Source organism: Candoia aspera, chromosome 1 (assembly GCF_035149785.1).
Source record: "Candoia aspera isolate rCanAsp1 chromosome 1, rCanAsp1.hap2, whole genome shotgun sequence".
Lineage (NCBI taxonomy): Eukaryota > Metazoa > Chordata > Lepidosauria > Squamata > Boidae > Candoia > Candoia aspera.
Genome location: NC_086153.1, coordinates 111,394,187 through 111,421,399, shown reverse-complemented (window position 1 = coordinate 111,421,399; position 27,213 = coordinate 111,394,187). Strand labels below are relative to the sequence as shown.

The 27,213-nt window shown below is 38.7% G+C and overlaps 1 protein-coding gene across 2 annotated transcripts in view; it reads right to left on the bottom strand.

Moving 5' to 3' along the window:
* MMS22L (MMS22 like, DNA repair protein) overlaps window positions 1-26,879 on the bottom strand; it is an 85,840-nt gene extending 58,961 nt beyond the window's left edge. The window contains exons 1-10 of one of the 2 annotated variants that reach the window (XM_063311872.1): window positions 26,779-26,879; window positions 23,939-24,071; window positions 21,881-22,006; window positions 16,487-16,539; window positions 14,075-14,162; window positions 13,817-13,991; window positions 12,047-12,140; window positions 8,338-8,468; window positions 6,070-6,183; window positions 3,971-4,153 (exon numbers count right to left, since the gene is read on the bottom strand). In XM_063311872.1, coding sequence (XP_063167942.1) covers window positions 3,971-4,153; window positions 6,070-6,183; window positions 8,338-8,468; window positions 12,047-12,140; window positions 13,817-13,991; window positions 14,075-14,162; window positions 16,487-16,539; window positions 21,881-22,006; window positions 23,939-24,054 — 1,080 coding nt within the window. In that variant the 5' untranslated portion in view covers window positions 24,055-24,071; window positions 26,779-26,879. Of the gene's footprint in view, window positions 1-3,970; window positions 4,154-6,069; window positions 6,184-8,337; window positions 8,469-12,046; window positions 12,141-13,816; window positions 13,992-14,074; window positions 14,163-16,486; window positions 16,540-21,880; window positions 22,007-23,938; window positions 24,133-26,778 lie in introns of both variants that reach the window. The other variant, XM_063311865.1, reaches the window with a different exon arrangement.
* Between the last annotated feature and the right edge of the window lie 334 nt (window positions 26,880-27,213).

Below are 27,213 nucleotides of genomic sequence, written 5' to 3'. Positions count from 1 at the left end.
TTAATGACAACAAACATGTTTATATCTTGCATTAAGCCAAAACCAAATAAATTATATAATAGAATATTGCAGTGTGCAAACCAGGTGATATACTTTTGATGCTACACAGATCTCTCCTAAGTGTTTAAATATATGTATATTTATATAAGCCAAACATATTTAAATGTCATTTTAAATTAAAAGCATATGAGCATGTGCAAGAAATTCAGTCTGTTATGGTGTCAAAGAATCTATGCCTGTCCTAACAACTTACTCATGACAATGCCCCTTTTAACAAAAATTGGTAAAAATGCTCTTAAAGGCACATCTACATATTTCCAAAATTGACAATCAGTAGATAAAATTATTTTAAAATAGGATACAGATTTCAAATTTCAGATCTACCACCAACTAACTAAAGGTAAGGCAATTTAGGCTAGGTAATATATGTTTCCATTATATCTTGATCACTTTAACCTATAGTTAAACATAGATATTCCCAATTTAATAAGTGATAACCAACATACGTATTTCAAGACCAGTCATGACAAAACAATATAGCTATATGTACACTTCAAAATATTTAGCATTAATAAGAAGTTTGGTTTAATTTCAATCAATCCCATGTATTTCCATTTTCATTTATTAAGAGGGAAACAGACATATAGATCAAGTCAGTCACGCCTTTCAGTGAAAAGAAATTACCAAAGCTCACAAATACTTGCCCAAGTGGTAATCTCCAAGAAATAGAAAATTCTTATCAACAAAGAAGAAAAATGTATGGCTCTGGTTTACTAATATTGTCTCAATCACACAAACGGTTAAGTCAGAGTTGTTAAAACTTCTAGATTATTGGTCCAAAGCAAGCATGTTGGGTACTGCTTGCCTGATAACATCTTGGCTCTTCCTGAAAGGGTGAGCAGAAAGCTACAGACATGTCAGCAACAAAAAGCTTAGAATATGATCCAGGGACTTCTCGAGGAGGAAGATGGGACATAACTAAATCAACATTGCCCTGTGAGGTCCTCCTTTTTCGTACATGGCTTATAATGTGGCACTTGGGGAAGAAATGGGCAGAGCTTTAATTGTTTTGACAAAAGCTTGTGATCCTGTGCATACACCTACTTAGAGGTGAGTCAGAGTCCTAGCCTGTTTTGAACAATACAAGGTTTGGAAACTAACAACAAAAATAGCTTTTTGGAAAAGAAATAAGCCAGGAGTTGGATTTGGACATAATGCTGAGCTTTTTACTTCCGATAAATTAGTGGTTACTTTACTCTTTATTGCTTGCAGAAGTCAAGCAGAAGCAACCAGATCACAAAAATTTGCATACACGTTCCTGGTAAGCCTGGTAATTCTGGTTTCCATTCTGTTTTAATAACTTCTGAAAGTTGATGTCATTATGGTGCTCAAGGTCAGTGTAAATTCACAGCAGTAATTTACCAGATATTAGGGTTTCATAGACTGGGTTCATACAAAAACAAAGTGATCTTTTGTTAAATGTAGATCATTAAACAAACCACAGTTGGCTGGGATTAAACACCATACTAAACCAAACCAAGCAAATTATAGCATGGCTTGATCAGTTTCTCAGACCAGCTGAACATCAGAATATAATGAAAACAATGCTTAAAGAATAACAAATGTAAAATTTCACAATTAGAATATATTACCTATGAAAACTACAAGTCAGTAGGACAAAGTCAAGTCCTCTATGCTTAATGTATATATGCATACATACATAATCATCATGCTGTTTCCTTTTGGGGTAAGCAATGTGATGCAGAGCACAGAAAAGAAATAATAAGCCCAAGACATTAAAGCCTTGAGATTTCTTTTTTTTTTAAGTTAACATAGCTAAAATTAGTTTACATCCATTCAATTCACTATATTTCTCTACACATTTTTATCCATTCAAACAATCCTTGCTTCCACCACATCCATACTTTGCTTCATACACTGGTATTTGGTATCCTTTTTCAAGATCTCATCAGCTCTACTGATCACTCAGTTTTGCAATCAGATCATGTTTATTTAGCACCCATACATTCTTGACCTTATCTCTTATTTTACCACTTAAGTCCTCCTGCATTCAACTTACTCTTACATTTCTCCTGACACACCTCTCACTTCCATATAACAAAGAGGGCAGAAGCATGGTGTTAAATAGAGCCATTTTTGCTTCTTTTGGTAATCATTTCTTGCTATAGCCTATGTACGATTAGCATTGAAAAGTGAAAGGTCCCCTGTGCAAGCACCAAGTCAAGTCTGACCCTTTGGGGGGACGCTGCTTTCGCAATGTTTTCCTGGCAGACTATAGCGGGGTGGTTTGCCATTGCCTTCCCCAGTCGTCACCTTCCCCAGCAAGCTGGGTGCTCATTTTACCGACCTTGGAAGGATGGAAGGCTGAGTCGACCTGAGCTGGCTACCAGAGAGAGAATCCAGCTTCTGCTGGGATTGAACTTGGGTCGTGGGGAGAGTTTCGGTTGCAGTATTGCCACCTACCACCCTGCGCCACATGAGGCTCTTACTATTAGCATTAGTCCATATTAAAAATTCTATTTTTCTCATCTTTAAGAAACTTCCTTTCAAGATACATGAATTTAGTTACTTGCTCTAGTTTTTAACTACTTGTGTATGACTTGTAAATGTTCACTCTTCTCTCTCTGTCAAGCACCACTACCTTGGTCTTCGATGCATTAATTTTCAGATCCATTCTCCTTGCTGCATCAGCCTAACACCCACAGCAAATCTCTTCGCTTCTCTGCCAATAATATGGCATTATTTATATTCAAAGGTAAACATATATTCACCTTCCCATCATACAGACTCCAACATCACCACAAGCATTCTCTGTACATTTCTCCACAAATACATTGAACTAGCAAGGGGACATTGTAATCCTTCTCTTTCTCCCTGCTTAATGCTAAAGTTAATGCTAAGCCTTCCATTTGTCCTGAAACATCCTTTACTTTCACTATCTACCATTCTTAACACATTCAGCCACCAACCTTCAGCTCAATAATCATGCAAAATATTCCATAGTTCAAGACTATTCACTTCATAATACATTCCTTTTTAATCAACAAGCATACAATAAACTTTCTTTCTCACATTGATATACTTCCCAGTGAGCTTAAAGAGTAAATATGATATTTACAAGAGGAATTTAACAGTAAAAACACAGTGTAACCTTTGACCTTTACACTGTCTTGTTACTAAAATGGTGCCTCTCATTTCACTTTTTAAAGAAAAAATATAGTAGGCATTATATATATTATAATGCCTATATAATATAAACATTATATTAATATAATATAAACATTATATATATTACTCAGAGGTAGGAAAAGATTAAGATTCCTGCATCTCACATTTAAGATATTTACACAGTTGCTCTTTTCACACCTGTTGACAGGAGGTCCTGTATTTCATAATTAGTAATCATTTAAAGTTAAACATCTGTGTGTATTTGGAAGTGATGTCAACTACAAGTCCGTAATTTCATTTCATCATACGTAAGCTACTATATTACCCATTTCTCCCTTATTGTCTGGTTTATGCTAACCTTAAGCCATATTTGTTAATGGCTCAGCCTATTGTGCAAACTTGTTTAAACAATGGATAAAAAATGTGAGAACCACAGCTATATTTACACATTGCACTAAGCCATAAACCATGGTTTACAAACTAGAATGAGCAGGGTTGCATAGCATAACCACATTATAGCTGAAAAATGTGACTTAGCCATTATGGTTTATCAACCATGGTTTATGACTTAAGCTGTTAAGTTATGGCTGAAGAATAAATGCAGCTTATTTAACAAACTATGGTAAAAGCAAACTATGGCTTAAGTGTTACGTTGACCACAGCCATAATCAGGCTAACAACTTCCAGCCATTTTGTTCACAGGTATTAAAACCCTGTGGGAGATTAATGAAATGTTAAAAACTCCTTACAAGCATTCTTCATGGAAAAAGGACAAACTTACCTTTTCATCTATATATCCATTCCGATCAATGTGATACAGTGATGCCAAGTGGGTTATGATCCACCAACTAAAACTCAATGGATCCTTGCATGGAATTGATTCAAAGGCAGATACTGCAGCAGCAGCAGCACTGCTTTTTTCGAATACTTTCCTTAGAATTTTATTTAGCCAGTTCCAAAAAGACTGCAAAGAAAACCAACAGTTTTTAAATGGAAACTTGCAGATTTCAGCCACCTGCTTAGTTCCTAAAGAATTTTTTACTATTACTTTTTTGCTTTGCCAGATAACAGATTACACAGGACAGATTCTCAGGCTGAAATGGAGAATACTTCTGAGTTTTTTTTCCCTTAGGTAACCTTTTAAACATACCTTTTGGATGCACCTTCATTCATATGTAGTTATGCTTGTGAGTGAATATGTATATAAATGCACACTCATATATAGAGAAATATTACCAGAATAGGTAAGAATCCATTGATAGCCAAACTAAACACTAGTTTTCCTGTGTAATTCTAGTTTTGATTGCGCATTTCTCCTGATGAAATAAGAACTCAGGTTCTGAATTGGGCAAGGGTATATTAATTTTTCACTGTAGTCCTAATATGATTTAGAGTTCCCATGAATGCAATCTGAATTCCAAAAAGATGCCACTAATACAAATGGATACCATTTTGGGGACAATCTGCAGAGAAAGGGCCATTCGACACAGGACTGTAATAAAGTAAGAGAGTAAAATCAAGCCTCTTGATTGTAACAGGCAAAAAACCTGAATAAATAAATGAAAAGAGTCAAATCAAATTCAGCCTCACCCCAATCAACAATTTGTGTGCAAACCTCTATGTTTAAAACCTGAATTATGCAGTTAAGATAGGGATAGGCAGCCTGGTGCTTTCCAGTTATTTTAGACTAATATCCCCAGAATGGTTTGCCACTGATCATGCTAATTGGGATTGATGAGAATAAAAGTCCAAAATATCACAAGGAATCAGGTTGCTTATTCCTAAACTTAGGTAACCTTCTTTTTTCCCCTCCCCTAAACTGGTTTGGGAATATACATATACATATACACATATGATCAGCACTCTCCTCCCTTGGCTGAATACTGCACATTTAATTTGAAAGTCTAACTGAAGTAAGCTGATAAAAACTTCAATTTATATCTATATAGACTATAACTATAGTCTAGAACTATAACCTATACAGTTTAAGGGCCCACCTTTAAATTATACAAGGAACAGGGAATATTTTCTGTATAATCAGTATAATCAAAGGAATGACAAACCAGGTAAGGACAGTGATTTGCAGTTATATGGTGGAAGTAGAGACAGGTTTTAAGATTCTCCAAGATTGGGTTTTTGATTATTTATATTCAGGTCAATTGCTCAGTTGTTGTTGTGGTTGTTTTTAATTCAATTCTAGCAGAATTATAGATTAATATCCCCCACTTCAGCTTTTGTTCTTTATTGTAATAAAGTCATGGACCCACCAAACGTAGTACAATAAATGACAGTAAAATAATGTAACAATACAACACCTTGCTACCCCACTTAATATAATCAATAACCAATTCCAAATGTATTTACTGTTAGCAAAGCACAAGTTCTATGAGCGACAAACATAAATCAGTTTTGATTTGTGAAGCCCACAAAAAACATCAGAAAAAGACAGAGGCTAAGAATAGACCGGGGAAATGGCTATTGTCTGGACATGTAGTATTAATTAATGACCAATCTCACCAGGGCCTAATACCAGAAGTTTTAACTGTAAATTCCAATTGGTGGAAAGGATAGCTTATTGTGCTATCAACTGTTTAAACTACAACATTCCTAAAAGATTCCCCAACTAAGTCTCAACGGATGGTTGCCTTGCTCCCGGTCTGATAATATCCAGAAAAACCATGCTGAAGATTATTTTCTATGCCGGTCAACTAACACAAACTTCTTTAAAATTTATAAGAAAAAAGTAAAACCTTTGATATAAGTTTGTCTATGGGGAAGATAAAATAGTTTGATATATTTGTCAAACTATGAATTTCTGCAGGTTTCAAATGCAATCTGTTTCATGAAATGTATTCATGCTGGGAATGTAACAATTCCTACCTCTGTAAGAGATCCTTTATTTCTGTGGTCAAGTAGATGAATAAGCAGAACCCACAGCTCTTTTATACAGATACAAGTATAGTGGTGAGTAATAAGAGCTTCAGAGAGTCTAACCTGCAACAAATAACATTTTAACTCAGAGAAGGCAGAAAACATTTATATATGCACAAACTTCAGAGATGGAGGAAGTAGTTGAAAAATATCATTGAAATGCTTAACTTCAAATATGAAAAGATTAGATCATCCAGCAAGTAGTATAAAGTTTATTTCTTTTTTGCTAAGTCTTTGTATGCAAGTGCTGGAAATCCAAATTTAAAGATTGTGCATAATCTTTGTAGTGTAATAATTTCTTTGCCTACTGTCATTTTTCAGAAGTAACTCCCTTTAAGTAAGAGAAAGGATATGTGTGATTGTGCGTGTGTATGTCTAGAGAAAGAGAGAGAGAGACTTATCTAGATCTGACAAAGCCACAGGGAATTATTTATGTGTCGAATACTGAGAAAATGTTTTAAGGAGTGTTCACCTGAATAAATTCATACACATTGATCACTTCTTTATTGGTGAGAAATTATTGAGATTGTTCTTCTGATAAAAATTATAGAAGGTAATTTTGGTTCCTCCTTCACTTTCCATTCTAGAGACCACCCCCACCCCCGACTCTTGAAAGCAATTTTTGGAAGGACAACCTATTTAAAATTCACGTTTAAATAGGTAGGGTTATATTTGAAGTTTCAAGTTCCACGTTGACTGTTACTAAACAATTTATAAGCAAATCTGTTTAACATCTGTATAACATTCTGGAAAAAAGGTTTTTAAAACTAGTATGCTGACTATTTATTTATTTATTTAATTTTCTATCCTGCCTTTATGATTTTTATAAATAATTCAAGGTGGCAAACATACCAAATACTCCTTCCTCCTCCTATTTTCCCCACAACTTGATCCTATGCTTTACAGATTAATAACACAATCCTCTCTAGGTTTCCTCAGAAGCCAGTTTGCGGAATTCAACAGAGCTTGTTCTTAAGTAGTTACTTAAGGTTGTTCTGTCAGAAATTAATGACTAAAATTCAGGGTGGGTAAAGTTATAGTTAAAACCTTAGTGCTAGCCACACATCACTGTATTTTATACTCTACCATGCAGAATGCCAACATGGATCTAAGGGTAATTCAAATAAAAAGAACACACAAGAAAGAACTTTTCTTTTTTCTACCCCCACAGTATCAGTATGACAAAGAAAAAAATTTAAAGTCACAGACTCTGCATAAATGGTACCTTAGGAAAACATTTTTGCAGCACTGGCTTTGTACACTCTCTGTTCCTGACACTATGACACAAACCATGTTATTACTAAATAAATAAATAAATCCAAATTACCCCACACTATTTTTTATGATAGAACCTCTAAATGCATGAGTTTAATGCCATACATGATGGAATAAAATCACTACATTGTTCAGAAGCAATGTAATATTTCATGAATTGTTAGTCTGCCATCTTTAATCAAATGAGTTATTCCTTGATGTACCAGCAGGTGGTATTGTAGTCACATATAGCAACCGAATACCACTCCCATTTTAAGATTTAAAAAGCAAAGTTTCACTCCATTTTGCATTAAATTTAACAAATAAATACTTACTTTTTACATGTCACATAGATTTGCCCTTTATCCAATTCATGACTAACCTATTTGATAATTTAGAATTAATTAGCTGAATAATTTATTTTGCACTTGGGAACTTGGCAAGGTAAAGGAAACAATGCATAAGAAAGATGTACTTTCCAATTTTTTTTTTGAAAAAGTAGACTACTAAAAATAATGTATTTGAATATGTGTGTGTGTGTGCACGCACGCACACACATCTATTTACACACACACATAACTACAGCTAGGAAATAAATGGATGTAATGACTTTTGTAATTAGCTTTTTCTTCCTGTCACAATTCACTTCTAAAGACTGTTGATCTGTTCCTACGGCATTAGAACCATAGGAAAACAGGAGAATCTGGAGATTTCTGCTTGCCAAAGACACCTCTCCCTTTTAGAGGTCACAGGCTTCACTTCCGGACAAAAGTACTTCTCAAACTGTCTTTTCATTTAACTACCTCACAGAGGTGAATTAATAGAAGTAGGATCTAACTAAAAGGACTCAGTGATAACATGAATTCATCTGGGAAATATCATTTAATATATATTAGCAGAGACACTTCCACTGTCTCAAAAATTTAGGCAATATTACCATAACATTAAATAAAATTGCAATACCTTTGAATATCTCTTAACTGACAAAATTATCAGATCATGTAAGAGGTTTCCACAGTGATCTTCAAACAAACTGATATTGGTTAGATTCTCTCCAGTTAAATTTGTAAACCTGTGAGCATATATGGTTTGCCCTAGAAAATAGAAATAAAATGAGAAAATTGCTTTTATGAATGCAGAAACAGAAATACATGGTTTCACTGCAAAAGCAAAAAACTGCAAACCAAACCTAAAATCATCCATTTTCAAAATTTAATGTACTGAAAAAATCTTATCTCAAATTCTTATCATTTGATAGCATTGAATTTTTGCAGCAGGATGAATACTTTCAGTGCTGGTTCAGTAATACAATCCCATATCCTGATTTAAAGGATGGAGTGTCTTGTAGGGGCATGCAAAACATTTAGTTGCAAACCATTTTTCCCCATATAGTTAAAAAAAATCAAACAATTACATATCATATCCATCTATACAGGAAGCTTTATAGACTAAATTGGTCATGACTAAACTAATGCAATTTCATTAGCTTCATTAGTTTCTTCTAAGCATGATTAATCTTGGTCCCAAATTACTACCACAAAACAGGAGTTCCCCTTACTCTGCTTTCCCTCTCCACCACTGCATGCCCCAAATGGCCTCTGCAAGAATTCCCTGAGTCTTTACATTTGGAGGCAATTTGGAGATTGCACAGGAATAGGGAAAGGAACAGGCATGTCATTGGATATAATGTTCAGCCAGGACCGAAGAGAGGGAAAATGCTCCTATATTTCATGGGTAGGGAGCTTGGGAGATATGAGTATCACATTTGAAGATGGCCTGAGCTCTGCATCACTTTCCCCAACATTGCTCTGGTTCCTAGGATACTCCGTGTCCACTTTTCTCTCTGACTGCTGAAAGGAAATTCTAAAATTTAGAAGAGAGAACAAAAGCAATATTTGGGAAGAAGGCATGGCTATATGAACAGGTCCTCAGAACAAAAGCATCCCTTGCTAGCTTTTATTGCAAATCCCAAGCTCTTATTGTTAAATAATGTACAAGGGATGCAATTGATGATTACGCATCATGAAACATAATAAAGACAGACATAATGTTGAAAATTTCTATGTCTTCTTCTTTAACAATGTGTTAAATTAGATCCCATGTTGAATCTGAACAAACTTTTCCTACTACAGTATGTGACCTTCAGTGTTTGCCTGATTCAAAATATCACCCTCTTCTAAAATACTATTCTCCCTATTTTCTCCCTATATGTTGCAACTCCAAGCACAAATATTTAGTGGTAAAGTTGTCTGAATATACTGAACCTATATTGAGTAAATGTGAGTAGGACTGCCTTGTTAGAACTTAATTCTTACTTTTTATCAATTATTAAATAAACTTGTGGAAGTATGAGGGAGGTATAGGGAGGTAAGAAATAACAGTGGCATTCATCTATCATTCAGCAGCTAAGATTGACAGTACTCTACATCAGTGCTGAATGATGTCTGGTTACCACTGATCACTTTAAAATGGAGTTGTCAATCAAGGAATTATTTAAAAAAAATCTGAGAACATCCTTATGCTTCATTGGCCGTACTCTACAGAACCTCTCAGAATAGCCATTTTTGACACTACAATGTATTTAGAATATGAGCAATTCTAAACACTGTATTTTTCTGGATATTCTAGTAAAAGAATAGGCATGAATAATTTAAAAAATACTACAGCATAATCACATGTGAGTGCATATTACATCATATACCTTCAAAACATTTTTATAACTTCATTAATAAAGATAAGTGTTAAATTTAGAATTGTGCTATAATATTAAGACTGTTGAGCATGCAATTTGTGTAAGGACCTTTCACCCTCTCAAAATACAATGAAATCAAAATGCATTTATAAAGAATTAAGTTAGAAATTGCATCAAAATCAATAGGACAATAAGTGTTTATTGGTTTTAAATCAATAGGACAAATAATAAATGGATAGATGTATTGATCTTTTAATTGATTTATAAGCGAAGTTTTGCTGTGAAAATATATAAATCAATTGAATTATTGATTTTAAAAAATTGTGCTGGACAGGTATAGATGAATCAATCTCATTAAAACTGTTTATAATTTGAGAACTGGAAGGATTGTAGACAAAAGAGACAAAGTAGAAAATAAGCTATTTTAGGATTCCCCAAGCTGATTCCTTCAGGATATGTCTGGACTTCAACATGATACTAGACTTCAGTCTCCATAATCCACTGCCATTTTGCTAATTTGGGATAACAGGAACTTAAGTTTAACATATTCTGGCAAGCACCAGGATGAGGAAGACCAATTTTCTCCAATCACCAGATATCCACATAAGACAGTAATCCGATCTTCTCTAGTTTACTTGGCTCCCATAATTTAGAAACATGTTTGGACCCTTGCCCTATCTAAGCAAAAAGCAACAGGAAACATAATCACTTTCTATATTTCAGCTTCTCTTTTATTTTTTTGGTGAATTGCTTGGAAATATTTCTTTAATGTACCTCCATGTACCTTAAATTCATTTGTACTAAATAGTCTTAACAACCACAGTGTAAGCTTTGGTCTTACAGAGTTGTGGGCAAATGGGCAGCTGCAAAAATTGAAATTGTAAATAAATAAATGTCAGCATTTTAAATCATAATTTAGCAAGAAAAATGAACAAACTGATCAAACAATCTGTTTTAATCCTAGTATATTTAAATCAGTGTCTCCCATTATACCTGAAATTTTGAACTTTAATGTCAACTTGCTAAAACCAGAACCATCAAGTCCTGGTTTAAGAATCTTAACAAATCCACTAACTACAAACCAAAATTGCTCACATTCCAGAGGTAACAGGGAACTTGGATTTAAAAATATGAGGATTGATGCAACAAAGCCAATATGTAGAAGAAATAAGGGACGAAGCATGCCTGATACTAATAAAACCTAATGTAACCCACAGCTTCCTCCCTCCTTTCATAAACTGCTTCATTTTTATTGTGTTTTCCTCTGTTATACACAAAAGGAGGCAGCAAACAAAACCCACAAGCAAATACTACAACCTCTGAGTTAGAGTCAGACCTCACTAATTAAAAATAAGCCTAATTTTCTGTCACTGAAAATTAGTACAGGTAGTCCTTGGGTTACAACCATTCACCAAGCAACCATTCGATGTTACAGCGGCGCTGAGTGAATAGCAGTTACGTCCAGTCCCCAAAGTTATGGCTGTGGTCACACAATCAAAATTCAGGCATTTAGCAGCCTACCCGCACTTACGACCACAGGGGTACTGCAACTCCCCCCATCCACCTATCTCACCCCCATCTCTGCACTTTTGGCCCTGTGCTCTGCTGGCCCTGCCAGCCTGCTGGCCGTAATGGTGAGCTGGCCCACTGCACTGCGCTCGCTAGCCCTGCTGCCACTGCCGGCCTTGCCACCCCCAGCTGACCTCTGCCATCTCCTTCCTGCCATTGTTGACAAAGCATGCCCAGCCTGACCCTTTGCGAGGAAGCTGCTGGCCGCACCAGGCCTTCTTCCTGAGGCCGCACCCACCCTTTGTCCAAATCGCGCGTAGCCTTGTCCAAATTACATGCGGCCTTCTCACAAGGTTTTGGAAGGCAGGTGCACGAAAGAAGGCCCTAGCTGCATCAGTGTAAAAAAATGACCCTCCGGGATCCTTTTTTCAACATACAAATAATGCAAAAGATATAAACAGGGAGACCTACTTTGCATCTTTTCACCAAGAAGATGGAGGATTTCCAGCACTGACCAGTGAATGTCTATGTAGAGATGCAGCAAATGCCATGATGGAGGAAATAACTGCATTAAAAATGTTCAAGAAAAATATCGTAAGTTATATTTTAAAATTTATATATGCAGAATAAACTGTGGCATATAAAGATTTAAAATGAACTGGCCTTCCATGTGCTGGAAATAGATTGCTAATTAATGTAGTAGGGAAGATGTATTATTATTAAATTGTTGCCAAATATTGTCATTTTTAAAAGGGACGCGGTGGCGCTGCGGGTTAAACCGCTGAGCTGCCGATCGGAAGGTCGGTGGTTCGAAACCGCGCGGCGGGGTGAGCTCCCGTTGCTCGTCCCAGCTCCTGCACACCAAGCAGTTCGAAAACATGCAAATGTGAGTAGATTAATTGGTACCGCTTCGGCGGGAAGGTAACGGCATTCCGTGAGTCATGCCGGCCACATGACCACGGACGGGTCCTTAGGGACAACGCCGGCTCCAAGGCTTAGAAACGGAGATGAGCACCGCCCCCTAGAGTCGGACACGACTGGACTTTACGTCAAGGGAAACCTTTACCTTTACCTATTGTCATTTTTAAAAGGTTTGTATGTATCATAACTCAACAGAGAAAAGATAATTCTTTAATAAAAAAAACTACAAGGCCAAGCTACTAATATTGCAAATAGGCATCCAGTGATTTAAAAATTATAGCACCATTACAGGTAGTCCTCATTTAGCAACCACAATTGGGACCAGAAATTTGGTAGTTAAGCAAAGTGGTCGCTAAGTGAAACCGTGACTGTGCTTATGATCTTACTTCAGCTTTCCTTTGCTTTACAGACCTGTGAAGATCATAAATGCAAGGATTAGTCATAAAGTTAGTTTTTCATCACCATTGTAACTGCAGTCACTAAACAAGGCAGTTGCTAACAAGAACTACCTGTATATGTATTATAATTTTCTCTAATTATTTTTACCTCCAGGAATATTTTTCATTTTTACCTCAGCATACATATAAACTAAAATATAGTGCATCTCTCATATATTCTGTGAGAATTATTTAATATGCTATAAAATCAAAATTGCTTTTGGAACCAATGTCGGGCAACTAATTCTTATGCGTTCTCAGTAAGTATGGGGATACATGACCTATATAAAAGTTGGTACTTTTATATAGGTCATGTATCCTATCCTAGGGAGATAGGATCTTCCATCTTACCAGCCACAGAAAAACAGCTTGAAAAATTTCCTAAAATAATGAAGGGGAAGAAAACAAATTTTGGTCTGACAGTCAAACTGGCCTTGGGCTGGGACTCTGAGAACTGAATGAAAATAGTAAGCAGAGGCACTGCCCCCCACCCCAAAAGACACATGTATTCTAGAAGGCAGACATCCTAATGTATCTCACAAACTTGCATAGTAGAGATGAAATCCTCTCCAAATTCAGAATTAAGGGAGAAGAAAGGGCCAGGACCTGTGTATGAAGCTCAACAGGCTAGATGAGGAACCTCCTGGAGGTTGGCCTGCATGCTAGAGATCTCGCATATCTATGCAAAGGGATGAGCCTAGTTATATCACCTCTTGGGTCATCACTTGGTGGTGGTACTGACTCGATGCCATATCCTATGGCATTCCATTGTTGCTTCTCACCAACGTCCCATAACTTACAAACAATTGGTCTGTATTCCTGCATGTTCCTCATGTCTAATAATAGTGATTATATATATGAAAAAAATAAGACAACAGACAACCTTTGCTTGAGGTGGAATGGAAATTCCTTCTAAAATGCAAGTAGGAAGGTCGTATAGGTGGCCAATATGCAGTGTCAAAGAATAGAGTTCTTCAACAAGCAAGGAAGGCAGTTGTGCTTCTTGTTTCTCATATGGATGGAACAACTCATCTTCTGTTTCATGTGGCTCCAGGTACCTGAAGAAATTCATGAATACATAGTATCACACAACATAAAACGTATAGAATGGATTGAACAGGACTTATGCTTGACATCTCACCTGAAGATGAAAACTTTCACATATTGCAGAAACTCAACACATTTTTGTCTTGTGTTACGGGCTTCTAAGTGAAGGTTTGCAGCTTGACCTGAAATAAGGCAGAAATTAAGGATGTGCTCTTAAGGAGTTGGGGCACTAAACAACTTTACTCAACCTTCACATTAAGGGTAAACAACAATACAATGTTCTCATAATTAAGTGCATTAAGGGGAACCACCCCCCTCCCCAGAGCTGAATTATCCACACCAGTTTAACAAGAACAATCCAGTACATAAGCCAGGGGTTTAAACTGTGGATTGGGACCTCCTGTGATGTTGTGAGCAAATCTGCACATTTTGAGGGGCTCATGCGCCAAAGCTAAACACCTGTCCTGAACTTCTTAAAAAGTGAACTTCTTCCCACTCTGTCTAGACATACTGGCTGTTGGGTTTTCCAAGCACCACAGATCTGGGCTGTGGTCTGCCAGGGTCCAGCTTTGCCTAAACAAGAGCGCAAAGGGTAAAAAAAGGAGTCCCTCCCTTCTCTTAAGTGCTGGGGGCACCTGCTGGAGTACAGCACAATTAGTGAACCACTTTGGCAGGTAGAGGGGGAATGGAAAACAGAGGGAGAAGGGGAAAAGTAGGCCCATGGAGGGGAGGGGAAGAGGTCAGGCAAGGCAATAGTCCCTAGCTCTGGCTCCTGCTGCTGGCACCTTTCATCTCTCCCCTCTGGGTTCCCTTTATGCTGTTTGCAAAGAGCCCAAGTTTGGTCTCCCCTGTTCTTGCTTGGGGCTGCATCTCCTTTCATCAACATCCCCCACTTGATCAAGCAGGGACCCTGAACCCAGGCAGCCCTCCTTCCAAAGGCAAGGCAATTAAAGCCCACATTATACACTGTGTGGCTCCCTCAGAAACTTTATAAACCAGCAGCTGAAAAAGATAGACAGGCAGAGAGAAACCAGCTCCTTTGCACACTGATCCACTTTCACAAGCACACACACTGGATCAAAGCAGGCATCAACTCAGAGAAAAGGAGAGACTGGGGCCAGGCCTTTCCTCCCAGTCTTTGGGAAACAAGAAAGAAATGCCCTTTTGTTTTAGTGCTAATTTTGAAAAATTAGAACATAGCCTTTAGCAGCCTTCCCCAACCTGGCAGTTTCCAGGTCTGTTGGACTACAGTGCAGACCAGTTATTCTGTGCCTAGAATTCCTCATTGGTGGGCCATGGGAAACTTGGCATGCATGAGAGTATTACTGTCCAACCAGATGGCAGGGAGGGGAAAAGCTGCTTTGCAATACATACATATCCACGACGTAGATTTTCTCTGCTGGTTGTTGAATTATCAGTCTTTCAAGATGGTGCACTATATAGCATACTATACGTTAAGAGCTACACCATTAATCTTTCATCAGGGAAAGCTCTATGTATGTACAGGACATAGTAACTGAGAAGTTCTTCAACATAAACTGGTGGAGCTGTTTAAAACCATTTCCATGCCAGGATTGGGGAGCCCATTCCCCATCTTCCTTTATCTTACACTATTGGCCATGTCGGTGGGAGACTAATGGGAATTTTAGTTCAGCAACATCTGGAGCATTACATCTTCTTAACCTCCTATTCATTCCAAAGCCTGTTGATGTTGCATGTATCTTTAAAGGCATTTATGGAATTTCTGCTTTATGGCTGCCCACTCAGAATATGCTAGGCATTTTAAGGAACTGGCAACATTCTTAACTTATCTATCAAGCAAAAAGTATAATTATATTTAAATTACTAACATTCTAGTCACAATGCCTGATACAGAAAACATGAAGTACCATACCAGCTGTCAATTTTTTTATTAGATTATTTGGATTACTGCACTGTTTTTAAGATTTGCTTTTTAAAAAAATAGGGATGTGAAATTTCTTATGTATACCACAAAGCATCAAGACGATAATATTTCATTTGCTTTCTCTCCTGCCTGTCCCAGAAGAATCATTAAGGCGTTATGCCATACACACATATATAGCAAATAATAAGCTAAAAACAGCATAACTAAAAATATACCCAGAAAAATAAATAATTCCTTAGAACAACTCAAAATTCCTGGGTCAAAATGTGTCTCTTAAATTTATAAGGGCAGACAGAGGAAAACAAATATGTATCTGATTATCTTCTTGGACTGCCAGAACCTTTATAGGATAGAATTTGCCAGCTTTTTATCATAACAGTCCAAGAAGAATTTCAGGCACATTTACTGTGCAAGTGATCATCTAGGATATTAAATACTGTATGTGTATCCATGCAGATGTGTACATATAGGGCAGCCTTGGATAGGCTCCAAGTATTTGCGCGTATCTCTCTACACACACACACACACACAGGACACATACACACAGATAATTTATTGTACGAACTATTGTAAGGTACATATAAATATTTTAAAATTTACCAAAGTCAGATGAACTTGACTGAACAAGGTTTTCTAATTTATATATAAATTGCCTGCCAGAATTAAAAAAAAGAGATATGTTATTGGAAACAAATGTATAGACACAAATACTGTGTTCAAACCATAATTGTCATTATAGAAGCAAACATAAAAAAAAACGCAGCTAGTTAATGAAATTCAAGATGGATAAAGAGTGAAAGAATCAACTTCATTTTGAATGAACTGAAAAGTATCAAGGACAGAGTACGTTCCTGTGAAACAGACAGACAACTTGGGGTCTACAAGTTACCCCCACCTTGTAGAAATAACCCACTTGACACAAAAAACTACTGAAGCTGTTCTTGTTTTCTGGTTTAGACCTGGGCATTGGTCATGCTAGTGGGTGACCTCTATCAGGACCCAGACAGAGGAAGTGTGGGCCTTCTAATCATATTTGACCTCTCAGCAATTTTCAGTAACACTGACCTTGGTATCCTTCTAGATCACCTACAGAGGTGGGGGTCACTGTTTTACAGTGGTTCCATTCCTTCAGCAAATGATTCCAGTCTGCAGTTATGGAGGAAATATCAATCTGATAGCTGCTGCCTTGTGGAATACTGAGGGTTCAGCCTTCTCCCCAGACCCTTTAAATATCTACATGAAGCCACTGACTGGGTGGGGAGAGGGAGTCATCCATCACTGTGGTGCAGTATTACTAATTTGGTGGTAATACCCAATTGTACATTGTCATCCTGGCTGTGCTGGTGATACTGCTGAGGTCTTGCGCTATGTTTGGTAGTTGTTGGTGTCTGGATGGGGGAGCACTGCCTTGAGGAAGCAGGTCCTTGACATCAGGTCTCCAGAGGGGCTTCTGGGCAGGGCAGGCTAGGGTCCTTCACTCAGTGCTTCCTGTACCAGTGCCCTTTGTTCTTTAGCTCCATCTCCCTCCAAGTTGCTTACCTTCTCCAGGTACAGTATATGTTTGCCTGGCAAGGGGTAGGTTTTGAATGCTGATGGGGATATTTTCAGTGCCATGGGAACAGATTGGGAATATAACTGCTTGCTCTCCTTGTCTCATCCATTTGGTGCCCAAGAGGAGGGATTGGCTGTGTCTATCATGGGAAAGAACATTCTTCCCAGATGAGGCTGGCAGGTGCTGACATGATTCCCCAAAGCGCATCTGGGGATGATTTGGTTCTGTTATGATGAGACAGACTCTGAATCGGAGGAGAAGGCTTTGATAGATTCTGATTTTGCAGTTCTAGAACCAGTGAGCTCTCAAATATCTGCAGATCAGGCACAGAAAAAACAGGACCTGTTGGAGGATGAGTTTGCAGGTCTGGGGCAGTCAGGTAAACAGCCATCTGTTGTAGAAGCACAGCAGTGTGAGCCAACTGACCTAGCACCTAAACAGGAAAAGATTTTCAGCTCTCCCACCTACAGAAAGAGCAAGCAAGTCAAACTGAGATGCTTAGTGAGGCTCTTCAAAGAAAGAGGTATACTCAAGAGATCAGGCATGCCTGAGTAGATGTATATAATAAGGGCCTGGGAGTCAGACTTCTGCTGGCAAGCAACTTTTCATCCTTGGACCTGACTTCCTAAATGTGTTTTTCCTCTGATTCTCTGACTGACCTTTGGACTAGTAAAATCAGCTCTTATTCCTGGATCTTGGATCTTCAAATCAGTTCATTTGAAGGGGAAATTAGAGTCAGGTGTTTCAATCAATGGGATAATAATCAGGGGTTAGTGTGGGAGGTCCCGTCTTATTTAAAGAACAGAATTCTCGGTATTCACTGTCGAAGTCTGATCTTCAAAACACAGGTATGTGGAAATGTGTGTCATGGCTCAAACAAAGGAGATTTCTGAGGACCTCCAAAAATAGTTGTTGATGCTCACCAGGCTGGAAAAGGTTACAAAACTATTTCCAAAGAGTTGGACTCTGCCAGTTCACTGTCTAACAGATTATGTACAAATGGAGGCAATTCAATACCATTGTTACCTTCCCCAGGAGTGGTTGACCAACCAAGATCACCCCAAGAGCAAGGTGTGTAAAACTCTGGGAGGTCTCAAAGAACCCCAGGGTAACATCTAAGCAACTACAGGTAGTCCTCGCTTACTGACCACTTGTTCAGTGACTATTTGAAGTTGCAATGCCGTTGCATGAGTGGTACTTTCTACCGGTGCTCAAAGTGCCATCTGTCACAGAGCCCTCACAGTCACATGTTTGTGACTTGGCAACCAGCTTACACATATAATGGTTGCAGCTTCCCATAATCACTTGATGGCCATTTGCAACCTTTCCTGCTGGCTTCCCACAAGCAAAGTCAGTGGGGAAGCCAGCAGGGAAGGTTGCAAGTTGCTCTGGTTGAGTCCCCTGCAGCCTTCCTGTGCTCATGCTGTCCATCACCTAGCCTTCCTGCACTTGCATCCTGCCATCCACCCCCTGGCCTTCCTGCACTCACACACGGCCTTTACTGGGCCTCCCAAGCTCTCCCCCAGCCTCCCCCAACTCACACGTGGCCTGCACCAGCCTTCCAAGGGCCTCCCTTAACCCTGTGGCACCCCCACGCTCCTTACCTGGGACACCTGCTGCTTCCCACTTAACGACCCACACATCTTGGTTTACAGTGGCAATCAGGACTGTTGTCACTAAGCGATGCAGTCACGTGACATGCACTTTATGACCACACTGCTTAGCAATGGCAATCTCAGTCTCAACTACTGCTGTAGCCCAAGGACTACCTGGTAAAGACCTCTCCTGCACCAGTGAATGTCAGTATTCATGATACCACGCTCAGGAGAACACTGAACAACAATGGTGTGCATGACAGGGGTGCAAGGAGAAAGCCATGACTCTCCAAAAATAACATTGCTGCCCATCTACAGTTTGCAAAAGACCACATGGATAAGCCAGAAGGCTATTGGAAGAATATTCTTTGGACAGATGAGATCAAAATAGAACTGTTGCGTTTGAATGAAAAGTGTTATATTTGGCAAAAGGCAAACATTCCAGCATAAGAACCTTATCCCATCTGTGAAACATGGTGTCAGTATCATGGTTTGGGCCTGCTTTGCTGCCTCTGGACCAGGACACCTTGCCATCATTGATGGACAATGAATTCTGAATTGTACCAGCAAATTCTGCAGGAAAATGTCAGGGTATCTGTCCGTGAACTGAAGCTCAAGAGAAAGTGGGTCATGCAGCAAGACAACGACCCAAAGCATACAAGTCATACAACCAAAGAATGGTTAAAGCAGAAGAAAGTTAATGTTTTGGAATGGCCAAGTCAAAGTCCTGACCTTAATCGTATAGAAATATTGTGAAAGGATCTGAAGCAGGCAGTGCATGCGAGGAAACCCACCAACATCCCTGAACTGAAGCTGTTCTGTAAGGAGGAATGGGCTAAAATTCCTCCAAGCAGATGTGCAGGACTGATCAATAGTTATCGGAAAGGTTTAGTTGCAGTTATTGCTGCCCAAGGGGGGGGGGGGGGACACAGCAGTTACCGAAAGCAAAGGTTCACAAACTTTTGCCACACACAAATATGTAGCTTTGGATCAATTTCCTCAATAAATAAATAACAAATATAATGTTTTTGAGTCATTTGTTTAACTGGGTTCTCTTTATCTAACTCTCAGCAGGCAGCAGCAGCTTGCAACCTTCCCTGCCAGCTTCCCCACTGACCTTCTGGGGAAGCCAGCAGAGAAGATTGCAAATGGCAATCACATGATCACAGGGTGCCTGGAAATCGATCCTAAGTGCGAGCAGGTTTCCAAGCATGCAGATTGCGATCACATGACGGTGGGGGTGGTGCAATGTTTTGCAACAGTCGGAAGTGCTTTATGGGTCGCAAAGCACCCTTTCCAAGGCCGTTGTAACTTCGAATAATCATTAAGCGAGGACTACCTGTTTACTTAAGGGACGTGGTGGCACTGCGGGTTGAACCACTGAGCTGCTGAGCTTGCCGATCGGAAGGTCGGCGGTTCGAATCTGTGTGATGGGGTGAGCTCCCATTGCTAGTACCAGCTAGCCAACCTAGCAGTTCGAAAACATGCAAATGTGAGTAGATGAATAGGTACTGCTTTGGCGGGCAGGTAACGGCGTTCCATGTAGTCATGCTGGCCACATGACCACGGAAGTGTCTACGGATGAACGCCAGCTCTTCGGCTTTGAAATGGAGATGAGCACCGCCCCCTAGAGTCGGACACGACTGGACTTAATGTCAAGGGAAACCTTTACCTTTACCTACCTGTTTACTTATATTCCACTCTTAAGAAACACAAACATAAAATTATTGAAAATATTATCAACAACAGACACTGCAGCAGTGATCAGCTGTATATCCAATTTAGGTTTGGCCAGACACTGAATTGTCAATAAAGTTAGCACTAGGTGGAAAAGGAAATCCCTTCAGATTGGAACCGTGCAGATTTTCTGTTCAAAACAGAAATGAAAGCATATTTGAAGCTAATCTTCAGATCCGTTTGAGACGTTAAAACAAATCAGGTGCCTTCAAATCACTCCTGAGAGATTAATATTTGCTGGCTTAGTAGAATCTCAAACATTGTTGCAGCTTTCCATTTTTCACAGTATATGGACAAAGCTGGTGGGGGGAGAGTGAGTGCTGTAGTGACTTTTTGATACAAGAGGAGTATCATGCCTATGAAATTTAGCACCTTCACAAACTCTGCCTATCAAAGGACTTGGGAGGTGTTGCTCTGCTATTTCTGTCTTCCATTCTTCTGCTAGAATATGATAGATTCACCTGGAAAGCTGGAGGGATGAGCTAAGATTTATTCAGTATATCAGTGGCCTTGAGATAACCCCACAGCATGCATGCTATTCAGGTATTATGCAGACTGTTTTTTTATATCACAGTATGATATACTGAGAGAGAGAGAGAGAGAGAGAGAGAGAGAGAGAGAGAGAGAGAGAGAGAGAGAGAGAGAGATTTGTATACAATATTATATATAACATATATTTATGTTATATTTATGTTATACTTATGTTATATTTATGTGATGTGATGTATGTGTGTGTGTGTGTGTGTGTGTGTGTGTATATGTATATATATATATATATATATAAAGTGATAATACACATGCTTCTTAGACTTTCTTTTTTAAAAGCTTCATTCCAAAGAGTCTCTCTTTGCTAATCACCCATGCCAACAAGCTTGCCAGCCTAGGTAAAGCAACTCTTCAGAGGAGGATGGACTCTTTAATCTTTACTAACAGTTTACTTTATAAACAGTTTTCCAACTTCCATTAAAGTTCAGTAACAATGCACTGCAATAATATAGTTAGTGAAAATCCCCAGAGCAAATGGCCCAGAACAGAATGGTGTATGTTTTGAGAAATATGGAGCAATATAATAACCACAATATGTTCCAGGGATAATAGTAAAAATCATACCTAAATAATCCAAAGAGAAGTGTACAAGATTCAACTAAAGCAATTTCAGTGACCCATTGAAAACCAAATAATTCCACGATGTCCTCTTCATAATCAATTGGAAAGGGATCCAGCCACAGCAAAATCCTAAAAAACAAAGTTAACATTGCTTATAGGTCCTTGAGCAACATCCATAGGCATACTTCAGTTGGGCACCCTCCAGATAAGCTGGGACTGCAACTTCCAACTGATCCCAGCATCCACCCAACTGGAAGGTTGCCACACATTTATTCAAACTGTATTCTATCAATATATCATAGTCTTGTTCACTGGTGACCAAGATGATTGTTATACTCCCATTGGTATATGTGTTCCCATCTACTCCATTTTAGAAGGCCTTTTAAAACTAAATTGTGTACAGTATTAAAAATCTAATCCAAATGTAACTATTTATTTGCTACTTGAATTACTTCATGTACCCCATGTCTCATAATAAGGTTTGGTTTCATAGCATTAACAAAGTTTCTTAACATAAAATGCACAGGGGTCTGGGGAAGTGGGTTTCCAGCTCAAAGAAATCACATTTTTAGATAATATCATATATCCTATTCTTATGGGAGATCACAGCACATGTGCCCGCACAGTCGATAACTGTATTTAAGACATGTTCATGTTGGTTATTTTCTGTTTTTCAATTCTCATTTCTTGCTATTGTATTATCACCTCTACATTTCAATAAACTGGCTTTTTATGAAAATAGTGATCCATTTTCATAAATCAGTCACAACATCCCAACATACAGTAAGTGACAGCAAATATAAACAAAAATATTCCTGAAATCCAGAAAAGCACAAACAGCAACTGGTTTACCACTTTGAAGAGAGCAGGTAAGTCAGGAGTAGCGGAAATACTGCACTCTCCTCCCCTTCTCTGTTAGCACTATCGTCTCATGGGTTCCAGATATTGGTATGAAAAATATCTGATCGAGTGCCACCATTTTGTTAGCCCCACAGAGAGGGATCTCTTAACTGAAATGCAAGTTGTATGACATTACCTTGGCGGGATATATGACATTGAAGGAGCTGATTGGCAGTTAACGTGAAGAAGCAAGGGCTAAAGCAGTGAGTGAGCTCCAGCCACCTGATTGGCAGTGACCATCGGGAGGCTGTAGACACCTCATGGACCACCACAGACCTGCTTGAGAATCAGTGAGGTAAAGGAACCAGACTGGGGAAGTCTACTCTAGGCATGATACCTACATTCTACATTTCCACATACACAGTATAGTTGCTGCAGAACTTTGTCCTCCTTATGCTTAGATTCCAATAGCAGTATATACTGTATGCTTCAATGACATAAATCATCTACAGTAACATCTGATTCATGGCCTGTATGTTATAATTCTTGGATCACTAGTGCTAGCCACAAAATCAGCATTATAAATATGTTACTAATATATCATATAGCCCAAACTAAGCAGAAGAAATCTTTTAGAAATATTCATGTGAAAGGTGAAAAGTCCCCTGTGCAAGCACCGACCCTTTGGGGCGGGATGCCACTTTTGCAACATTTTCTTAGCGGACCATAGCGGGGTGGTTTGCCATTGCCTTCCCCAGTCGTCACCTTCCCCAGCAAGCTGGGTGCTCATTTTACCGACCTTGGAAGGATGGGAGGCTGAGTCAACCTGAGCCGGCTACCCGAAAGAGAATCCAGCTTCTGCTGGGATTGAACTCGGGTTGTGGGGAGAGTTTCGGTTGCAGTACTGCTGCCTACCACTCTGCGCCACATGAGGCTCAATATAAAAAAAATATTCATACCATAACAGTAATATAAGAACTATCCCCGAGATCTATTCAAACAAAAGCGGAAAACACTAATGGGATCATAGTGGCACACAGCAGCTGTTAGAAGAAGCTAATTAAACATACCAAATTCTCAGTTCTGAACATACTCACACACCAGGGATTTTAATACTATTCCAAGTAATTACGGTACTGGAACATTCTTAGTAAAATCCAGCTTGTCTAATAGAATGTTCAAAATAAAAGTCCCAAGAGCGGCATTTTAAGTTTTATATACCTCTTAAGAGAACCACTTGCTAAATAAGAATCAGGAGAAAAGCTTTTTCCTTCATTTCTAAGGTCAGAGACACAGGAGAAAGCAAGAACTCTGGAGTAACGTCCCTCTATTTCCATTGCGGCCTCTAAGCTCTCTGTAAACGATGAAGGCATGGAGTGAGTGCTGGAATCATCATCCATTGTTCACACTTCTTCCTGGAAAAATAAAAACGTACAGCATATGTTTTTCCACATGTTTTTCTGAATTATCAGAACTAAATCTTACCTATTAAAGCAGAATGTGATAGATTTCCCACAAGGACCCAGAAATATGTCAAGGCACAGTAAGTTTTCAGATCAGCTCAACATATGAGTATGTAGGAATCCCAAAACTATCAACTGAATTCATTGTGTCAGCTCAAACATAACATTAAACTAGCTGTAGTTTAATATTTTCCAGTTGTTTTCCAGATATATTGGAAAATACATCTCATCATTTACAACCAATTATCAAGTTGGTGGGAATTAAAAGTTATAGTCCAACATACCTTGATGGCATTAAGTTGGGGAAGACCAAATAAACTGCAGTTATAATAATTATAAGATTGATGCTGAGCTCTTATGCACGTCCTTTTCTTTTTACATAGAAATGAGACTGGAAGCATTTATTTCCTTTTTAATTAACCTGTAGACCATCAATTCACAGAGTTTACATACTCTGCTATGCCACAGTGCAGGTTTGTTTTTCCTTTGGGATTAGTATGATTATTTATTCAATTTATATCCTGCCTTTCTGCCACAATGTATAAATCTAGTCATTGTAGATGCACAAGCCCAGCCAATTTTACCTTAAATCAACTATGATTCAACAGACCAACACTTAATGTTATGTACGAATCAGATCAGTGAGTCCAAGAAATGCAAGACTGGTCCTTCAAAATGCCATAATTCAGCATTCATTTGCATTATCTTATTGAGGTAGATCTGACAGTCTGGGGAGGAAATCCTGGAATGTCCCCACTGTCAGAAATAATGGTAGTACCTGCAAAAAAGGGAGGATTCTTCAGTGGTTCCTCAGCTTCAGAAGTTCTCCCTGGTTAGTTCTGTCAGGCTCCTACCTACCATCTTTTTGCTCCCCAGAGACCCTTCCATTTTCTCAAGTTTGTTCATTACAACTTTAATCTTGGTGTTACATTTTCCTCAGTTCTTGGGATTATTACATTTTAATTTCTTATGTATTTTTAAAATTTACAATCTATTTTTATTCTTTCTTGTAAATCCCTTGATTGACAGGAAATCTCAAAGCACTTATAATAAATACATAAATAACAACTAGATTGTCAGGATTCTGTTTTTTGTAAATTTGGTCATGCTGTAAAAAGCCTTATATTAATAGTCTTATAAATATTTTCAATTAGGGATGAAAATGTAGAAGAGCTGAAATTATTTTTAGAGACTCAGACAGCAATTCTAAGTGAAGTTCCAAATGGAATTAAAAGACAAATCTTCCACCAGTTCCCATCTTGTGCAGATTTTCCACCATCAGTGTGAGTGAAATGTAAGCGTACAAGGGAGAAGGGACAGAGATGTCCCCTTGCTTTTGTCCCAAGTATCTGTTTATATTTCCTTCTCCAATTAATTTTAATCAGAATAAAAATATCTACAAAGGCTTCAGACTGATATAACTAATAGGTTACATTCTGGAATCTTTCCAAGTATTTTGTATCCCATAACTCTATGATACTGAAAAGCTGTTTGGAACCTTATAACAAATAGAAATCCGCAGATTCACAGGTATAGTTGCCTCCCTCCACTGACAGAGGGTCAGCTCAGCTGACAGTCCAGGGCCTAAGAGCCAGACTATTACAATATGTACTAACAGTTACATTTGACAGGTCACACTCATTTGTACTAAAATGTGTATAACACAGAACAAAATAAATATTTGAACAGAACAGTATATTCATATCTTTGCAAATTCTTCTTGCTCAATGCCAAAAACAACAGCTAAATTAGCTCTAGATATTTTATTAAAGCTATCCCCTCAAATTAGCATGTATTTCAAATAGGGTAGATTGACAAAGAATTATTTCACTATTCAATACTGCTAACAGTGAACACTTACAAGGCCTTTTATTATTTATGTAAAAAAATGGACGGTTAGGAAAAAATGAAAATGCACTTAAGAAAATGCATTTAGATACGATTTTCTGAGTGACTTTCAATATTAATGTAATTCCCTCTAAATTCCCAGTCAGCATAGCTGTTGCAAGGAAGTATGGGAAATGAAGTCCAAAACAGGGTAATTGCTTCTCCTTGTTTATGTTCAGAGAAGAGCCTTAATCTGAGTTTCAGGTAAGAGACCCTAAATTTTGAGCCATCAGTCTATTCAACATACCTATAAAGGAGCACACCTTAATCAATACAGTGCTTCCCAGGAAACGTATTTCGTTAGGCCTTAACCAAAACCGGTTGTTAATCTGAGATCTTTTTTTAAAAAAAGGAAACAGCCAAAAGGCCAGAATTCCCAAAAGGTGGAGATAATTTATGACACTTTCGCCCAACCTAATGCATACTGATGCACTGGATTCCCACTCCCATCATTACTAGTCACCATTTCCTCATGTGAATCGGGAGTCACAGAATTGTAGTCCAAGACAATTGAAAGGCAAACATTTGCCCACTCAATAAAGCAACAAACAAGATTCGGGGCTGCAATTAGTCGCCACACCGCTGCGGAAAACAAAACCCGAAACTCGCTTTGGAAGACGGATATGCAAAACAAAAGCACCTGGGACAAAGCATGCGCGCACTAACTTTCTCACAGGCTAATCTGACGGGCGCCTGCACCGTACCACCTACCCTTTCACACAAGCACGCTTTCTTCCGCGGAATAAGATGCTGCAGCATATCCGCTGCCGCTCCGTAACTCCCGCGCAGAAAGAGCACTACACTACTGCGCGTGCTCAGAGGAAGAGGGATTATGACGTATCTCGTTCTAACTGGACAGAAGAGCTTCCATAGAAGGCCTGCCCATTTCTTTCTTCAGAGTCGTCTTCCGCTTGTGGGAGTTCCGAGTGGAAGTGATAGCAGATGAAGAGCTGGCTAACCTGTTGGGTTTTATTCCATACTTTTGGAACTCAGCGGCTTCTTGAGATGCACCTCCCCTCCGTTGAACAATGAATTCCGGGAGTTGCACGTGGTTTCCGTCAAGAAGGCATTCTTTGGTTTCACGCTAGATAGAGTTGCGGTCGGCTAGCGTGTGGGGCGATCCCAGCCGGTTTGCGTAGTTAGTGG